This window comes from Protobothrops mucrosquamatus, unplaced genomic scaffold (assembly GCF_001527695.2).
Source record: "Protobothrops mucrosquamatus isolate PMUCROS unplaced genomic scaffold, P.Mucros_1.0 scaffold261, whole genome shotgun sequence".
Classification (NCBI taxonomy): domain Eukaryota; kingdom Metazoa; phylum Chordata; class Lepidosauria; order Squamata; family Viperidae; genus Protobothrops; species Protobothrops mucrosquamatus.
Window position 1 is genome coordinate 449,608 of NW_015386608.1, and position 19,442 is coordinate 469,049.

The following is a 19,442-nucleotide window of genomic DNA, read 5'->3' on the forward strand; positions in this document are numbered from 1 at the left end:
ATAGAAGCAAGAACTACTTGTGTTGGATTAGCAAGCCTTAGTGAAATGTCACTGGAAGAACAGTTATTACCGGAAAATGGTGATTAACAGTAATTGGATAAAATCCAACATCCTTTGAATCACAGTAACCTCTGTAGTGCTAAAGTACTTTGAAAATCCAGATCCTACTTATTCTCCAAAAAGGGAGCTGCAAACTAAAGTAGTTACTTGTTTGTTAGATTTACATGGTCCCTAACTTCCAGCTATCCTGGGCAGTGAGTGTATGGAAGCAACATAATGAGTAAATCAAATCCAAACGTGGCTTCCCAAAGACACTATATATTTCAATTTTAAGAATATTCTAGCAGCAAAATGCCATATTCTCTTACTCTGAATCATCCAGCAATTAAAGTGAGGGGGAAAGTACAGTGGCTTTCTACTTTGTTTCTTAAACTGCAAACATCAATGTAACTAGGGTGGAAACAATTAAAAGCCAATTAATCCAAAATCTATTTAATACGGTTCTTATTGATGATCAGATACTAGCCAACTATTGAATTCTTCCCTGGAAGTTAATTGGTGTCACTTTCATTATGCTTACCTGGAAGTGGCCAATTTTCTGCCCAAATGCTTCTCTGATATGCAGATACGGAAGAGCATGGTCTAGGACTGCCTGCATGATTCTGCAAGGGAAACAAATGCACTAAAATGGATTTTATGAATTTATAGCATATCTCTGAAAAGGTGGCCCATTAAAAATTCAATGAAAAACATAGTGAATCCAGAAAACCATGAAACTAAAAGGGCATGAAGAAAAACAAGACAGACGAGCAGTAGCAAGTGATTAAAAGAAATAGACCAAATATTAAGAAATGCCTTGAATCTATCATGTCCACTTAAGCATTTCACTACAATAGTATATTTTGGAAAAGAAAAATAATATATTTTGGAAAGGTTACAGAGCTATATAAAACTGTTGGTCCATTTTGCAAGTGTAGCGATTGTAACAGGACGGAGGCTATTATGATAACCTTTTCCTCATTAAAATGAAAAAAAAAAGAAAAGCAAGTATAGTCCATGTTGGGAAAGTCTTCTAAATCAGACCATAAAACAAAAGACTAAAACCTACAGTTATCTGACTAGATAGTATGACTCTTCTTTCCTATAATTAGGTAATAATGCATTAAATTAGCAAACTTTCAATTTCCTCAGGATAAACTAGGGGAATTCAAAACATAAATTAGGAAAATAGAAATGTGTGTGTTGGGAAGGATGAAGGGAATCTTAATAATGATATTTGATTTCAAATAATTAACATTTATATCATTGAAACTTAATAATAAAATATTTCAAGTAACTAAAAAAGATTATGAAGTTGGGACCAAAGAGTATTTCTATATCTGCTAAGTAAGCATCATTAAAATATTATGCAAACTTGAAAAATGCAACTCAAAGTAATTTTTGGAAAATGAGACAAACCAAATGCTGGGGGCAAAACAAAATCTGTGGGGGGGGGGAGGAGGGAATTATAGCCTCCAGCTTCTCTATTTAAGGGTTCATTAGAAAACTTGGTCTCATGTGGTTTTCATTCTGCCCATGGAATGCTGAACTGCAGTATTACTATATTATGATTCACTGATTAGGCAGCAAGAAATTACAGTAGGCTGCACTACTCTGCAGATAAGAATAAATTAGATTAATCTTATCTTATTCAAAGTTGACCTGAAATACTTTGTTATGGTGTCTTATGCAGGGTTCTTTGAAAGCATAAAGATATCTAGCATGCAAACAGAAGACTGCATCTCTGTATTGTGGAGCTGTATTTTAAAAAGTTCAGACACCACTTCCCTTTTAATATGTTATATTGGGACCCCCACTTGCATACTGCCTGCTGTCCCTCTGGTATCCTCTTCTGTGAACACCCTCATTTTAGTATCCCCTTCCCTGAACACTCAGATCATGCTACCAAAGTTTGGCAGAAAAGGGGCTATGATTGGCAGCATGATTTTTCTTTCCATTCAAGCAGTAGCATAATTGCACAAGTCTCTTAACTCAAACCTTTAAAAACAATACTTAGAAATGACAATGTCACTTCAGTGGAAACTCACTCTGGTGATGATCACTTCATTACTTCATGCTGTTCCGTAACCCTCAGAATAGTATTATTATTTTTTAAAAGAAAATGTAAAATGCAGCCCTTCAGTGTTGTCAGTCTCCTTAAAAAAGTAATGGATCATATAGGACAACTCATGAACTGAACGTCCCCTCAAATGATTACAGAGACAGGCATTCTATGCTGACAGGAGGGCAGCAACCAGTAATGGTGCAATTATCTCAGCCACTGTTTTCATAGGTCTTAAAAGCAACAACTGCACTTATAAGTCATTGCTTTGAATAAATCACCTCAAAGCTATAAAAATCACAACGATGGCTCCTTTGCTCCTGGAGACAATTGTGAGGGGAGGGGAAGCAACTGTGGGCTAGTATAAACAGGCTGCTTAAAAGTAATTTTAAAGATAAGGAAACTTAATATAAGAAAAGCAAAGTAAAAAGACTAATTGAAATGCTGGAATAATTTCTCCTGTGAACAATACTTTACACAAGGAATTATTACCACCAACTAAGAGAACTGATAAAGTATCACAATGTTCTCAGGATAATAAAATAAACTCATATTTACCCCAGTGGTCCACCACTCAGAATGAGTCTCTCTAGATCCAAGCCACTCATCAACACATAGACTCCTTTACTTAGTTGTCCCAATATATTCTTAGCTTTAATAGACAAAGGGAACTTGGTTACTGGTATACCTTCAACACTGATTCAGAAAAGAAATGCACCATGGATAAGTTATGTGTAAGCCTACATATACACAGCAATGTGTGATATAGAGAGAATTACATTTTTAACTAAAACTATTGTTTAGCAACAAAGAAAAAGTAGTTACAAACCCAGTTTCTTACAAATATTCTTGACAAATAATAATTAAACGTGCACAACTTAAGGCTTGATCTCAGTGTCGTGGTGATAAAATCAAATTATAAATAAATTAGCGACAATGGAAACCTGTTGTGTCTAATATAACATCAGTTAATTCTAATATTAAAAGCTACAGTACTGTACTAACAACCTGGTTTTAAACATACCAAAGAAAGTGACAGTGAAGGAAGTGTATCTTTACCCCTTGTTTATGCTGATACACAACTGTGGAATCACAAGGTGAAAAAAAGGCTCAGCAATTGATGTTATTTTGGAATATATACAGCTTTGTTGTTTGCATAACTCCCCCCCCCCCTCTATAAGTAAAAAGCAGCTGCAAACTGTAGATAATGCAATTACATGGAGTGAATGCATGCTTTGTGAAATGTAGAAAAAGAGCAGTATCTTAATTCCATTAGTGAATCTCAGAGAATAACCTTGAATAGATATACCTTCAGCAGAATACAAGATGAGCTTTCTGAATCTGCTTTTCACCTTTGCTATATGGCATGGGTGTGAAACTCGCCGTGTCACGTGACGTGTCATATCGTGACTTTTTCCGCATTGCCGGAGCTGGGGTGGGCGCGGCTTCCGTGTGATGCAACCGGCCCACAGGCTGGCAGTTTGACACCCCTGCTATATGGCCTAAGAATATAATTCTGTGGATGTTGCTGGGGATCAAAGGAACCTGTGTTATATTCACTAGAACAGGGGTAGTCAACCTTGGCTCTTTTATGACTCGTGGACTTCAACTACCAGAATTCCTGAGCCAGTTAAGCTGGCTCAGGAATTCTGGGAATTGAAGTCCACGAGTCATAAAAGAGCCAAGGTTGACTACCCCTGCACTAGAATATATGTGACACAAAGCCATGTGTGACAGAGTTGTATTTCTAAAATACACCTTGATCCAAGTGAAAAAACTCTAAAAGCTCAGAAAATTACTGGAACAGGTCAATGTTGGACAGCTATGGAAGTGACCCTGGAGATCAGGGAAGTTTAACAAGAATGCTGGCATTTAGTATTATTGCCATTACCTTCCACTGAGCTGAAGAAATGGAATCTATTTGTTACAAAAAAGAAATGACAAGTTCTCAATTCTACCTAAAAAGATGGAAACAGAAATCCACTTTACTGCCAATAAAATCTGAAAAAATAAGAAGATGCATTTTCAAGAGTATAAAGATGGCCTTTTCTGCAGCTCGTTAACAACACGTACCATGAGCAAATATGGGAAAGAATGGATCCACAGAGAAAACCCAGTGAAAGATATTTCTTTTCATCTCTTGAAATCAAATATAGGAAATTGAAATCCTGAACCCTATGCTGCATACTCATCAAAATAAAATGGATGATGTTAACCATGAGCTGTTCTATTGAATGTTTTTAACATAAAGATGCCAGTGGCACCTTAATTATTAACACTTTTAAAATTTACTCAGACTTAAACGTATGTCTACCTAATTTCATCAGGTAGATGGAGGCAAGATCCATGACACGAGATTTTAGGCATACGTGGTGGAATTAGAGGACAAGGGAATGGAATGGGAATAGGTAGGACTACTTTGGAAATCAGGAGACAGAATTACTAGAATGGCTTTAAATAAACTAGGCAGTAATTGTCAACCCTGGCTCCTTTAACATGTCTGGACTTCAACTCCCAGAATTCCCCAACCTCAGCAAACCGGCTGAGGAATTCTAGGAATAGACATCCAGACATCTTAAAAGGTCAAGAAATACCCTGTAGAGTCCACTGTTTTCTTAAAGATCAATAAATCATTGCTGATAAATAATATGTCGAGAAAAAGGAGTTTGTTTAAACAAATCATTGTTATTAGAAAAGAGAGGAGGAGAAGAGAAATGATAGAGGGAAAATGAGATTCAGAACAAAAAAAGAGGTTAAGTATAGAGAAACAACTTTTGACTTGAATTTGGGTGAGTTGGGAGTGGGAGGCACTGTTATGCAGTGGTTCTCCTCCTTCCTCACCGACCGTACGCAGTCTGTATTGGCAGGGGGACAGAGGTCGACCCCAAGGCCCCTAACTTGTGGGGTGCCACAAGGGTCGGTCCTCTCTCCACTCCTGTTCAATATTTATGTGAAGCCGCTGGGGGAGATCATCCGTGGCTTTNGACATGGTTATTCCAGCTTGCAGGACTGGCCTAGGGGAAATTTTTAATGGGGGTTTTAAAGTAATTTTAAATTAATCAGACCAATTATTAATATTTGTTTTTAACTATGTTTTAATCTGTAGTTTTGGGATTGCATTTTTATCTGGTTGTTAGCCGCCCTGAGTCCGCAAGGAGAAGGGCGGGATATAAATATAAACAAAATAAAAATAAAATAAAAAAATAAAATAAAATTTTCAGTTTTTAAAAATATTTTAACATTCAGAAAGACAAACCTAAGGAGAGAGAAACAGGGGAGTTGTCATTACAACTGAAAGTAGCACATCTACTGTGTTACTCACCAGGAACTTTGCAATCCTCAAAGATTAATTCACAGGTATTTGACCCTCTCATTCCCAGTTTATCCAGTTTTTGTGCTGTGCTAAAACCAGGCATATTCTGAAGAACAGAGATAGAAAATGCACAGGGAAATTCTCTTCCATTCAAGTTAGACCAAAACACAATTCTTAAAACTTCCAACTGAACAGTCTGTACGGAATAAGAGCTAATCACAGAAATGACTCATGCAAAGTGTATTAATGGCATCACGGTAAAGAAAGAGATCGAACACCTACAGAGATAGCAAATCAGAGACCACAAATCAACATACATATACCCAATTCTTACTATAAAGCCAAAACAAGTTTAATTTTGAGTTAGTTTCACCCTTGCTCCAAACTCCAAGGTAACATAGCCCTCTAAATGAATTAGGGTTGTTATATACGGTAATCTGAATGAAAAACAGTAATTATTTCTTTATTTGGCAGGGAGTTAACCTGTCAGATTTTCACGAGATGTTTTACAATGGCGGTAAATGGCTTACTAGTGAATGAAATCCAATCCTGTGCCAGAAGACAGTTCATATAGCAGAATTTTTCCTTTATCCAGCATAGCAGCCTGTCCCCACTTAAAAGAAAACTTTTCTGAAAGATTTGAAACTATAAAGATTCTGGGCTCATGAGTCTGATATGAAATGAAGGAATCTTGCTCCAGTGTCCTGATTTCTGATGTTCCATTCAATAAACTTGCCTTCTACTCATTCAATGCTGAATCTCTTCTATCTTAAAAAAAATGTGCACAACAGAATATTTTAAAGAACTTGAAGTCTATTTTCTCCTTTTTCCACATTTATTGAGGTGACAACAATTAAACCACCAAATACAATTGCTCCAAAAATTTAACAACTTGTTCAAGAAATGTAAAACCACAGACTCCGCCTACATACAAATCAGGTGGATTTATGGGTATGGCATATTCTATTATGTCCTTTTGGTAGAACTGAGTTTTCATATTTAATCCGTGGTCCTTAAACTCATTATTTTGCAATTGCTGAAATATATAAATGTTTAGGTGGGGATGATTATTGATTTCATTTTTTTCTTAATAGTTATTAAACTATTTACAATATATAGTTGGCTGATGCTTCAGGGTTATTCACTAATTATGAATAATGCATACGGAAAATCAACATGGCTCAATCCTTCTAACAAGAGTTTCCTATCGCAGGGCTTTTCAACCAGTGGTACGGGTACCACCTGTGGTACATTGGCACCTGGCAGGTGGTACGCGACCATCCTAGAAAAGTAGCAGGGGAGGGGAATGAGAACGCCGCCGGGCAGGCAGGCAGGTGTCTTGCTCGGCTGTGCCTTGGGGGGCCCTTTTTTCAGTGCCATTGTAACTTCAAACAGTCACTAAGCAAACTGTTGTAAGTCGAGGACTACCTGTACTTTATCACTTTTTTCCTTCCCCCCCCCTTTTTTTTTTTGGTCATTTGTTTTTGACACCTTGCTAGGCGACTGGTGGTACTCGGATATTGCCATATCCTAAAAGTGGTACAATGGGTGAAAAGGTTGAAAAGCCCTGTCCTATCGGATGTGGCAAAGTAGTTGTTATTCTACACAATTAGAAGATGGGCAAGGGAAGGACTGTAAAATTATTTTCAAATGAGAATGCCATCAAATAGGTTTACATCTTTTCTTACATCATCACGTAGGATATGTTGTTCCAATTCAGAAACTCAGAGAACTTCCACGAGCTCATTGAATTTAAACATCACAAGGTAAATCTATTATTTTAAGGTTCTAATCTTGCCAGTTTAGAGCTGTTTTTAAGAAACTCTTCTTACCATATGGACAGAGGCAACTCTATCTCTGCCAAAGTTAACTCTGTTTCTCAGAACACTCAAGGAAGGCCAACAGTCTGGCCTTTTTAAGTTTCGTATGTAAAATTGGCCGCAGAAGAAGGAACTGCTGACCTCTTATTTCAAAAACAATGTCGTTTCAATGAATTCAGGAGCATGGCTTGTTTTTTCCCCCCCTAACAAATAAATTCTTTCACATCCAGTTGAAAGGACATGATATCCATAAATATGTGTAAAATATTTTACATGGGAGAAGAAAAGAAACTTTTTTACAATCCTGGAAACTTACCTTTTCCACAATGAATGCTGTTATACCGCGAGAAGTTGGAACAGCACTGGGGTCTGTTTTAGCATAAACAATTAGAACATCAGCATCTGGCCCATTAGTAATCCAAAATTTGTTCCCATTTAGAACAAAATAATCCCCTGGAAAAGAAAAGTGAACTGCTTAATTGTCTGGNTCCCATTCAACCGTCTCAAGACCTGCTTCTGTCTCCTCCCCCTGGGCCGACCAGTCGGAGTCCAAGCCTTCTCGGATCCGCGCGACTTTGTCATGCAGATATTGAGCGAAATCCTCGGCCCTCCCCTCCAGGGGGTCCCCCCCCCTCAATTGAAGGAGGGAGCGGGTCACCCTGAAGAGGGCGGCCGGGCGACTATCTGTGGTGGAATTAGAGGACAAGGGAATGGAATGGGAATAGGTAGGACTACTTTGGAAATCAGGAGACAGAATTACTAGAATGGCTTTAAATAAACTAGGCAGTAATTGTCAACCCTGGCTCCTTTAACATGTCTGGACTTCAACTCCCAGAATTCCCCAACCTCAGCAAACCGGCTGAGGAATTCTAGGAATAGACATCCAGACATCTTAAAAGGTCAAGAAATACCCTGTAGAGTCCACTGTTTTCTTAAAAATCAATAAATCATTGCTGATAAATAATATGTCCAGAAAAAGGAGTCTGTTTAAACAAATCATTGTTATTAGAAAAGAGAGGAGAAATGATGGAGGGAAAATGAGATTCAGAACAAAAAAAGAGGTTAAGTATAGAGAAACAACTTTTGACTTGAATTTTCAGTTTTTAAAAATATTTTAACATTCAGAAAGACAAACCTAAGGAGAGAGAAACAGGGGAGTTGTCATTACAACTGAAAGTAGCACATCTACTGTGTTACTCACCAGGAACTTTGCAATCCTCAAAGATTAATTCACAGGTATTTGACCCTCTCATTCCCAGTTTATCCAGTTTTTGTGCTGTGCTAAAACCAGGCATATTCTGAAGAACAGAGATAGAAAATGCACAGGGAAATTCTCTTCCATTAAAGTTAGACCAAAACACAATTCTTAAAACTTCCAACTGAACAGTCTGTACGGAATAAGAGCTAATCACAGAAATGACTCATGCAAAGTGTATTAATGGCATCACGGTAAAGAAAGAGATCGAACACCTACAGAGATAGCAAATCAGAGACCACAAATCAACGTACATATACCCAATTCTTACTATAAAGCCAAAACAAGTTTAATTTTGAGTTAGTTTCACCCTTGCTCCAAACTCCAAGGTAACAAAGCCCTCTAAATGAATTAGGGTTGTTATATATAGGGTAATCTATGTTATATATAGAGTAATCTGAATGAAAAACAGTAATTATTTCTTTATTTGGCAGGGAGTTAACCTGTCAGATTTTCACGAGATGTTTTACAATGGCTGTAAATGGCTTACTAGTGAATGAAATCCAATCCTGTGCCAGAAGACAGTTCATATAGCAGAATTTTTCCTTTATCCGGCATAGCAGCCTGTCCCCACTTAAAAGAAAACTTTTCTGAAAGATTTGAAACTATAAAGATTCTGGGCTCATGAGTCTGATATGAATTGAAGGAATCTTGCTCCACTGTCCTGATTTCTGATGTTCCATTCAATAAACTTGCCTTCTACTCATTCAATGCTGGATCTCTTCTATCTTAAAAAAAATGTGCACAACAGAATATTTTAAAGAACTTGAAGTCTGTTTTCTCCTTTTTCCACATTTATTGAGGTGACAACAATTAAACTACCAAATACAACTGCTCCAAAAATTTAACAACTTGTTCAAGAAATGTAAAACCACAGACTCCGCCTACATACAAATCAGGTGGATTTATGGGTATGGCATATTCTATTATGTCCTTTTGGTAGAACTGAGTTTTCATATTTAATCTGTGGTCCTTAAACTCATTATTTTGCAATTGCTGAAATATATAAATGTTTAGGTGGGGATGATTATTGATTTCATTTTTTTCTTAATAGTTATTAAACTATTTACAATATATAGTTGGCTGATGCTTCAGGGTTATTCACTAATTATGAATAATGCATACGGAAAATCAACATGGCTCAATCCTTCTAACAAGAGTTTCCTATCGCAGGGCTTTTCAACCAGTGGTACGGGTACCACCTGTGGTACACTGGCACCTGGCAGGTGGTATGCGACCATCCTAGAAAAGTGGTAGCAGGGGAGGGGAATGAGAACGCCGCCGGGTGGGCAGACAGGTGTCTTGCTTGGCTGTGGCTTGGGGGTCACTTTTTTCAGTGCCATTGTAACTTTGAACAGTCACTAAGTGAACTGTTGTAAGTCGAGGACTACCTGTACTTTATCACTTTTTTCCTCCCCCCCCCCTTTTTTTTTGGTCATCAAGTTTTTGACACCTTGCTAGGCGACTGGTGGTACTCGGATATTGCCATATCCTAAAAGTGGTACAATGGGTGAAAAGGTTGAAAAGCTCTGTCCTATCGGGTGTGGCAAAGTAGTTGTTATTCTACACAATTAGAAGATGGGCAAGGGAAGGACTGTAAAATTATTTTCAAATGAGAATGCCATCAAATAGGTTTACATCTTTTCTTACATCATCACGTAGGATATGTTGTTCCAATTCAGAAACTCAGAGAACTTCCACGAGCTCATTGAATTTAAACATCACAAGGTAAATCTATTATTTTAAGGTTCTAATCTTGCCAGTTTAGAGCTGTTTTTAAGAAACTCTTCTTACCATATGGACAGAGGCAACTCTATCTCTGCCAAAGTTAACTCTGTTTCTCAGAACACTCAAGGAAGGCCAACAGTCTGGACTTTTTAAGTTTCGTATGTAAAATTGGCCGCAGAAGAAGGAACTGCTGACCTCTTATTTCAAAAACAATGTCGTTTCAATGAATTCAGGAGCATGGCTTGTTTTTTCCCCCCCTAACAAATAAATTCTTTCACATCCAGTTGAAAGGACATGATATCCATAAATATGTGTAAAATATTTTACATGGGAGAAGAAAACTTTGAAAAAATGTTAGGACCTTTGAATGGAAAAGGTGTTACTTACGACAATATGGCGCTCTTCAACCTTGTCGTGACCCCAGACAAAATCGTATTTGTTAATCTTGTAGTCGTAGACCGGGTAATCATTAGGTTTTAAACAAGGGTAAATCTTGTTTTATTAGGGGACCTTTTCTTTTCACTTGACGAATTAACAGACCTTCACAAAATACCCAAAGTCAATGTATTTCCAGAAAGTCTTATACTTCCCAATTGACATTTCCATGAATGTTTTTTCTCAAATTCTGGATACCTATTTGCTTTTATGTCTATGTTCATGAGATCATTTTTATGGTTAGATACAGGGAATTACTATATAACTTAGCTCTGGAGCTGGCTCTTTCCATAATCAGCCAATTTCCTTCAAAAAAAAAAAGGAGCAGAGTTGTCCTACGCAAACAAAGCATTCTTCAAAGGATTACTCAGCTTAAAGGACTGCCTCACAGGTTAGTGTATCTCAAACAGTATGAAGTTATGACTCACTCATACCTCTTTATTTTTCAACCCACAACTCTGCTCCACACATTTTTTGCTTAAAGTGGTTGAAACAATCAGAAACCTGTGCTCCCCATGCCTGCCAATAAACCCAATCCTCAACTCTGGAGAGAAAGCAAATGTGAATATCAGAAAGACACAGAAATTATTTTAAACATCAATATAAACCTGGACGGATGCAATATCTTTCAAAGCTGATGTATCTATATGAACTTCAGCTAGATGATGCTTCTACGCCACTGCAATGATGCCCCAAAACTCTGTGTGTGTGTATGTGGGGGGGTGGTTGAATCCAGAAAAGGACACATGGAATTCTACATCAGCAATGAGGATTTCCTGGCTTTGCCTACTTCGCACCCAAAGCTTGAAACTTGATGGAGCTATTTAAACAGAATGGAACAAGTACAGGGGACATTTGCAGAAAGGGGAAATCAATAGCCTGGAATGCGGGTTGATTGGCAGTGACCGCCAATAAAAATAGAGAAACTAAGGATAGGGCAATAAGGATCCACATTAGATAACACATTGTGAGCTGCATTTAGCCTGGCAACAGTTGCTTTAGACCAGGGGTAGGCAACCTTGCCTCTTTTATGACTCATGCTGGCTCAGGAATTCTGGGAGTTGAAGTCCATGAATCATAAAAGAGCCAAGGTTGCCTACCCCTGCTTTAGACAGAACTGCTGTATTCACATCTGTGGTAGCTCATCAGCCTTTTTTTGCTCAGCTGTGCTTTGCAGCAGCATCATCCCAAGCCCTTTGGCTTGGGAATTGCTCAGACATACATCATAACTAGTAGAGTTAATGTGTGGACATAAAAGAATATCTAAAAAAACTTAATGTGTTAAAGTGGAGGTCCAAGGGGCATTAGATACCTTTTACAAACATTTTTTTTCATGTATATGCAATAATGTTTACCTTTTTTGTCTGCCCTCAGCTTCATGGAGACAACATCAGAACCAGCATTGGATTCACTCATTGCTAGTGCTCCAATATGCTCTCCACTAGTCAACTGTGAGGATAAGATGAAAAAGAAATCAATGTTGCTGCTATTGTTACTATTTTTATTTATTTATTAGAAAGGTCACAAGAATCTGGCTTTCATGCTTTGGGGAACTGCAAATAGCAAGTGTTATCACTGGCAGAATTCTCCAAGTAATTTTACTAATGGCACCATACAACATCGCATCAAACAAGAAAATATACTGTAGCTCTGTTATAGCAAGTGAGTAATGAAACATTGTTTGGAATGGGACTTTATAGTTAGGAGATGGTACCAAGGCAAAAATATTAGTAGCTTTGTAAAACATTAGTAGCTTTGCATGATGTCCTCTCCCTTACTGCCTTTTGAAAACAGGACCAAATTGATGTATATTTGAGAAATGACCAGATCATTGAAAACAAGGGTTTAAAAATCTGAAAGGAGCTATGGGTCTGGAAGAAGATGCCAAAGCCTCAGGCCATATGTTAAAACTGCAAGAATCCTTCTCAACTCTCACAACAGAAGCGTAGATAATATTCAGTTATGCCAACCTGGCACAACAGCCCTCTCATCTCTTGCTTTCTGTTCATTCTCTCCCCCCCCACCCCCATCTTCATATTTACATTTATTCTTTTTCCGAGCTCGTTTAGTGCACTGGAATCTATGAAGCAATAGAGTTACACTCTGCAGATTAATACTACTTCAGTCTTTCAATTTAAGACAGTGAGGTGCCTGGGTAAACTTGGACATTTCTCAAGAAGAATGGAATAGATAAACCATACAATTTACTTAATTTTAACAGCATTACAGATGAAAATAATTTTACTAATTGGAGAGAGGGTAGTACAGAATAAGGAAGATTTGCTTCATAGAATCAGAATGCAGAAATTGGGTTCTCCCTTAATGTTCCAGCCCAGATTTTAATAAATGGAAAACAACTAAGAAATTTTAACTGTCAGAGTATTTTTTTAAAATATCACCAAGTCCACCATATGAAAACTGTCATCCTTTCTTATTTAGTCTGTATTTAAAGCTCTGTTAGCTCATTGCTCTGGCACTTGCCTACTGAATGCAAAGATGTTTTTAACTAAATGCTATCTTGCAATAATGGGTACTCACTTGGGGAAGGATGATTTAAATAAAAATAAAAATTAGAATATTCCTATTCTAAGTGAAAAATGTAATGGTGCAAATGGAAGATATTTCATTTTTACATCAATTGGGCAGTGATTGCAATCTTCTCCCTGCAGTATCAGTGACGAGCACTGAGGGGTAAGAATAGGAGACTAATCAAGTCAAAACCCTCTTCATATCAGAAATTCATTCTTTTATTCTCTAAATAAGGAGGAAAAAGACTGTCCTCTTCTTCTAGGTCTCCTGTAGGCAGCAGACACATTAGAGCTGTGAACTGTCCTTTCTGAGGAGTTAAGAAGAGCAACATCTTGTAGCTACCTCAGAACTGTAAGGATCTTTTCATAGATGCATAAGCACAACAGAACTCAGGTAGACTACCGTCATTGTCTATGGAGATTCTCAGTCATCCAGGTCATGGTTGTCCCAAAGATGCTTTTTCAAGAGGCAATTGGATTTTCTTGTTTTTCTTAGAAGACGTTTCATTTCTCATCCAAGAAGCTTCTTTAGCTCTCACTGGATGATGGGGAATGGAAGGATTTATATTCCTTACAGATAGCTGGTGGTTTGCATTCTTTTAGAGAGTCATTGAGGCCACTTGGAGGTTTGTCTGTGTCCTCAGGGTCACCTGAGTAGTGCAAATGGCTATGGAACCTTCTTGGAACTGCTGAAAAGACTGTGTTGTAGAGCTGTGTTTTCTGCAGGATGTTTTCTGCCCTGTGTTCCTTCACTATTGAACACAGGCACAGGCCGTTGGGGATGAATCTGTGTTGTCTCCATCTCAAACTGAAGCGAAAATGGTTCAGTTCAGAAGATCACCCAGATCACTCAGAAGCTACAATTGGCTACCATTCAGTTATTGAGGAATCATGAAAGAGTAGAAGTCAGAAGAACTTTTTGTTTAGCACAAAATTCATGTTCCAGATTCTTCATTTTTTTAAAGACACCATCTGGAAACATATTGCTTAGGATGTAGAATATTGTTTTAAAAATACACTCATATGGAAAATTTAGCATGATAAAAGAGAAAAGAAATAACTTCCAGTGGCAGAATATTAATGAAAGGATGAAATAACTAAGCAGAAGGCTTGTATTTTTTTCTTGATGGACTTACACAATACAAAAAGGCTTCCAGGGGTTTTGGGACCTGCTCTTTCCAGTCTGCAGAAGCCTCCTGTGTCTATCAAATACTTTCTCTTCACCATTGCACCACAGGCTCGCAATGGCAGGAAACGAATGTGGAGGTAGCCCAATCAAATACCTTATGTGAGAAGTCTACTTGAAAACACTGCTAAGTGTTTAGCTTGCACTAAAGCAAATGAGGGAGGACTACAGAGGCCCGCAGTGTATGTTTCATTATTACAGGTTGAAATACTAGCTTCTGCTTCTGGTGAAGCATACAGAACAAGCTCACATATACCTGGACACCACTTAAAGACTGACAATTAGTTATATGAACTGAGTTCATGGGAAAAGTTCCATTCAAAGTGAAAAGAGACAATATGAAATAAGAAGCACCAACGGAACTTGCTCTATGGTGGATCATTTGCAAGTGACCAAATAGATCTATAAACCAGCCTTCAGAGACAACCAAATGACTGGAAGGAAGGTTATATTTTAAAAGGAAGGTATGCGCTTAAAACTCTGAATTTTCCAACTTTCTTCTCCTTCAAACATGTGCTGCAGTTTAGTTCAACTGCAGCACATGTATGAAAGGGCTCTCCTGTAGATGTTCAAAATTAAGCCCTACTAAATTCAGGGAAACTTATTCCTAGGCAAGGGTGTGTAGATCTGCTGTCTAAACATGTAAGATACTTATCCTAAAGTCGGTGATAAACAGGCTCTCAAACCTAGAGAGACTTAGTAAATACCTTTTGTAGATTTAAGATTGTTTTCTTTATTTCTCATTCATTTGTAGCAACAAATCAGACATGAAAATTGAACATGGTTTTTAGTCCAGATGTTTTTAAATTGATTTTTGCTTACAATACATAGATAAAACAAAATACATTTTATAAAGATTAACAAAACAATTGAGGCAAAATAATGTTACTTGCTGTATTCTAAAACAAAATGAATATATCTAATTCAAGTGGTTGCATTCTTTTGTTCTACAATGTAATCGGCTTATTTCTACAAACCTTGGGCAGATATTTCTCTTTTTGTGCTTCATTGCCATTTCTCACCAACTGATTGATGCACAGATTTGAATGAGCACCGTAGCTTAATGCGATTGCAGCTGAAGCCCGAGATATTTCTTCCATTATCAGTACATGGTCGAGATAGCCCATCCCTGATCCACCATATTCAACTAGAAGGAATTGGGGAGTGGAAGGGTAGAAAAGTTTATAATTAAACTAATTAACCTAGAAATATTACTAATTGCCCGAAGTCCAAAATATCCATATCGCCACATATTGCAAATCCATAGGCCACAAAGGCTTGTTTAATGCGGAATGCATGTACGTACCGGGAACTGTTACACCCAGAACTCCTAGGTCCCCAAGCTTCTTCCAAAATTCCTACAAAGAGTGGAACAAAACTATAAGCAAGATTTTGGCCTAATGTAAGGCCACTCAGGTTTTGCAACGTCCTTAAGTATCCCATTTTAATCTTCCTACCAATACAAAATGCTGGGTAAAGTAGCTATTGCCCGACATTACAAACAAAGGATTGGTCAGTTGGTTCATTTGCTGTTCCACCTGGTACAACTCTAAATTAACACTTTATCATCATTGTGTAGGTAATCATTAGTTCACTAAGATAAAAATGAGAATTTCCATGCAGTGAGACCAATTAATTAAATTTTGAAATCGACATTGTTTCTCAACTACAGTTAATAGAATCTCTGCACTGAAAGATCATTTTAATATGTAGTGTCTTGTAAGATTATAGTTCAGATTTAGAATTTACTTGCTGAATTGTTATTTTCCAGGTTAATTCGTGGCAGCTGATAGCCAAAACCTTAAGAGACAATACTCTATAAAGTCTTTTCCCTAGTCCCATTTGGACTGCAAATAATGATGTCAAGGTTGCAAGTGTGTGGAATGCTAAAATTTTTACAATGTTGGCATTTGGCTTACTAATTCTGACTATGTTTGCTCAGTTTAGCATTAAACATGGTGAAAGTACTTGCCCAGTAATCACACCTGCTATATCACAGTAAAGTGCAAGCAAATGCAGTTTGCCAGATGTCTTCCTTTCTGGTCATATCTCAGCACCTGGCTGTTTTATACCCACACCCTTATCTTTACAAACAACATTAGCCCTAATGATCTGAGCAAGACTGTCACATACAGGATAATGGAAGATTAATCCTTCCTCCAATCTCTGTGCTTGAAAAAACAACATCCTAAACACTATTAATAGTGAGAAACAGTGGAGCATCTCTGGATGCTGCTGCAAAAGCAGATATACTTTTCAGCCTTCATGGANCCCACACCCTTATCTTTACAAACAACATTAGCCCTAATGATCTGAGCAAGACTGTCACATACAGGATAATGGAAGATTAATCCTTCCTCCAATCTCTGTGCTTGAAAAAACAACATCCTAAACACTATTAATAGTGAGAAACAGTGGAGCATCTCTGGATGCTGCTGCAAAAGCAGATATACTTTTCAGCCTTCATGGATGTTGATGATGATGGTGATAATGATCTTGCTTTTTTCCTTCTGGGAGCTCAAAGTGGTTTACATAGCCATTTCCCTTCATTTTTACTGTGCAACAACCACCCTATGAGATAGATGGAACAAAGACAATACACATGATCCACAACAGAGGATGAAATTGGACAAAGGAGTCCACGGTCCTAATCCAACTTTTTAACTGCTACACTGCACTGGCTCTAAAGTACAGTTTTCCTCAGGACTAGTTGCTGCTCAACCATAAATTAACCATTAGTTTGGATTCATAGTCACTGAACAAATAGTTGTAACTTGAGGACTACCTGTATCAGCAGCAATTGGTTGGGCTAAAATGGGAATTTTCTTACAATTGTTCTTTTCAGAAGTGATTCAAAAGTGATAGAAAATAAAGTGTTAGGCAAAATAGAACTGTGTCAATTAAATTTTTCAGGAAGATCTTGGGCTTTCTACCACCTTTAAACTTACCCTAAAAAAACCCTCTTAGATTGTTTTTGTGGGCTAGAAGCTCCCTTGAGAAGACCTAGATGCTGCAAAGTGCAACCTAACATTATTTGGAACAAATGTGAAGCTGCAACTAGTTCATCAAGTCCGCCAGTAAGGTTTATACATTAGGCTTCTCCCAGATTTGCTATTTGGAATTCTTTAGCTAGACTTACCAGTAACTCAATCCAAGATCGGTCTCTAAGGAAAACTTGCATTTTATTACTGAAGTTGTCATCCCTCCCTTGAGATAGAATTCTTGGATTGATTTTTGAATTACAGTATACACAGACTGAAGAAAGAAATTATTTTTTAGATCAGAGGAACGTTAACTCTTAAGAACTGGCAGAAGTGACTTGCCTCACAGTGTGTGGCTTCGTTCATACTGTTAATCCCTGTGAACTGTTTTTGAGACATGTACCTTACAATACTGTTACAGCTTAGCTGCACTCTCTTAGAACAGACAGCCCTGATTTGAGGTGGGAGGCTGGGACATTCTATTTCTAGAATTATTTTATGGTTCTCCCTGAACTCCCAGCTCCATTTACAATTTAAATCATTATGTAAGAAGGTGTTTTTTTTAAGATCAAAGAACCATATTGCCTACAAAAAGATAAGATAAGATACGACGATAAGATAAGATAAGATAACCTGGGAAGTAGACATTCTTAAATGGTGCAAATGGCATTTCAACATATATGAACATATATATATGAAAACTCAAACACCATGTACACTCTGTGAAAATATGAAAAATGTACTGATAAAAATATACCCTAATTACATATTAAGAAGCATAAACTTACTATATCAAATAACTTAACATTATAATGTATTTAAAAAAAAACAGTCTAAAATCTTTAGTCATGTTCTACAAAAAAAAAAAAAAGGCCATAATGCAGTATATTCCTAATAGTTAGCTGTTAACAGATTTGCCTGTTTTGTTTCCAGGCGGGTAGTTGTTCACATAATCCCACCACATATATCTTGGCCACAGATCTCAATGGAAGGTGATACAATAAAGAAAATTGAATAGCGTGTTAAATGTGGTTGGCAGGCATTCAGTAAGCTAAGCATAATTTTCAAGAACAACCTCCCCCTATGCCTGGAGAGAATAGTTTTCAATCAGTGTCTGCTACCTGCTCTAACACATGCCAGTAAAACATGGACACTAACCTCACAATCGATACAAAAGCTATGAGTGGCACAAAGAACCATAGAAAAATACATAACAAGACATAACAAGACAAGCTAGAAAGACCGGCACATGGATTAGGGAACAAACAAAAGTATACAATATCATCAAAAGAGTAAAAGAATTGAAATGGAAATGGGCTGGTCACATAGCAAGGAGAACGGATGACAGGTGGACCAAGAGACCTAAAACAAGACGGATCAACGACATCAGCAAGTATTGTGGGCCCAATTGGCAAAAGAAAGCTTAGGACCGTATTGGTTGAAAACATGCAGAAGAGGCCTTTATTCTGCAGTGGCTAAATGGCTAAATGACAATGGCTAAAATGATGAATCCCTCTCTAGCACACCAAATGCCTTCACATGATATTCTAAACCTCTGCAAATTCTGCTCAAACGCAGTTACAATCAAGTATAAATAAAATGAACTATATTACAGATTAGCCTGAACTTTAGTATCCAGGAAGAACTGGTGCCTTTCACCAAAGTCTGTAAGCAAACTTCTTAATGGAAAACTTTTAATCCCACAAAATAGACTGGTCTCAAACCCTTTGATAAAAAAGAAAGGACAACAAAACCCTTGTTCAATGTTGTCGATTTAAAAGGGGTCTAATTGTTTCTATATAATGTATTAAGACCTTTTATGGGAGACGTATTTTAAGTTCATAGATTTTCACGATAAATGATGAGAAAATACATTAACGATCTTAGTACTCACCTACACTTTTTGAATAACCCATCAACATCTTACTAATAGTAATATTTTTACTTATATCCTCAGCTAGAAAAGGCAAGATTGCTATCTGGATGGTTCCCTTGGGACTTTTAGCTGAAGAGGAAAATAGATAACCTGTGTGTTGCTTTTTATAACTGCTGAAGAAATATTTGACTGGGTAAACAGAAGAGGAAGGTGTAGAAA

At 37.4% G+C, this 19,442-nt stretch overlaps 1 protein-coding gene across 2 annotated transcripts in view; it reads right to left on the reverse strand.

Moving 5' to 3' along the window:
- IVD (isovaleryl-CoA dehydrogenase) overlaps positions 1–19,442 on the reverse strand; it is a 30,016-nt gene that overhangs the window by 7,166 nt on the left and 3,408 nt on the right. The window contains exons 3-9 of one of the 2 annotated variants that reach the window (XM_015814544.1): positions 15,673–15,724; positions 15,344–15,513; positions 12,008–12,101; positions 7,551–7,687; positions 5,424–5,520; positions 2,660–2,753; positions 581–662 (exon numbers count right to left, since the gene is read on the reverse strand). In XM_015814544.1, coding sequence (XP_015670030.1) covers positions 581–662; positions 2,660–2,753; positions 5,424–5,520; positions 7,551–7,687; positions 12,008–12,101; positions 15,344–15,513; positions 15,673–15,724 — 726 coding nt within the window. The remainder of the gene's footprint in view (positions 1–580; positions 663–2,659; positions 2,754–5,423; positions 5,521–7,550; positions 7,688–12,007; positions 12,102–15,343; positions 15,514–15,672; positions 15,725–19,442) is intronic. The other variant, XM_015814545.1, reaches the window with a different exon arrangement.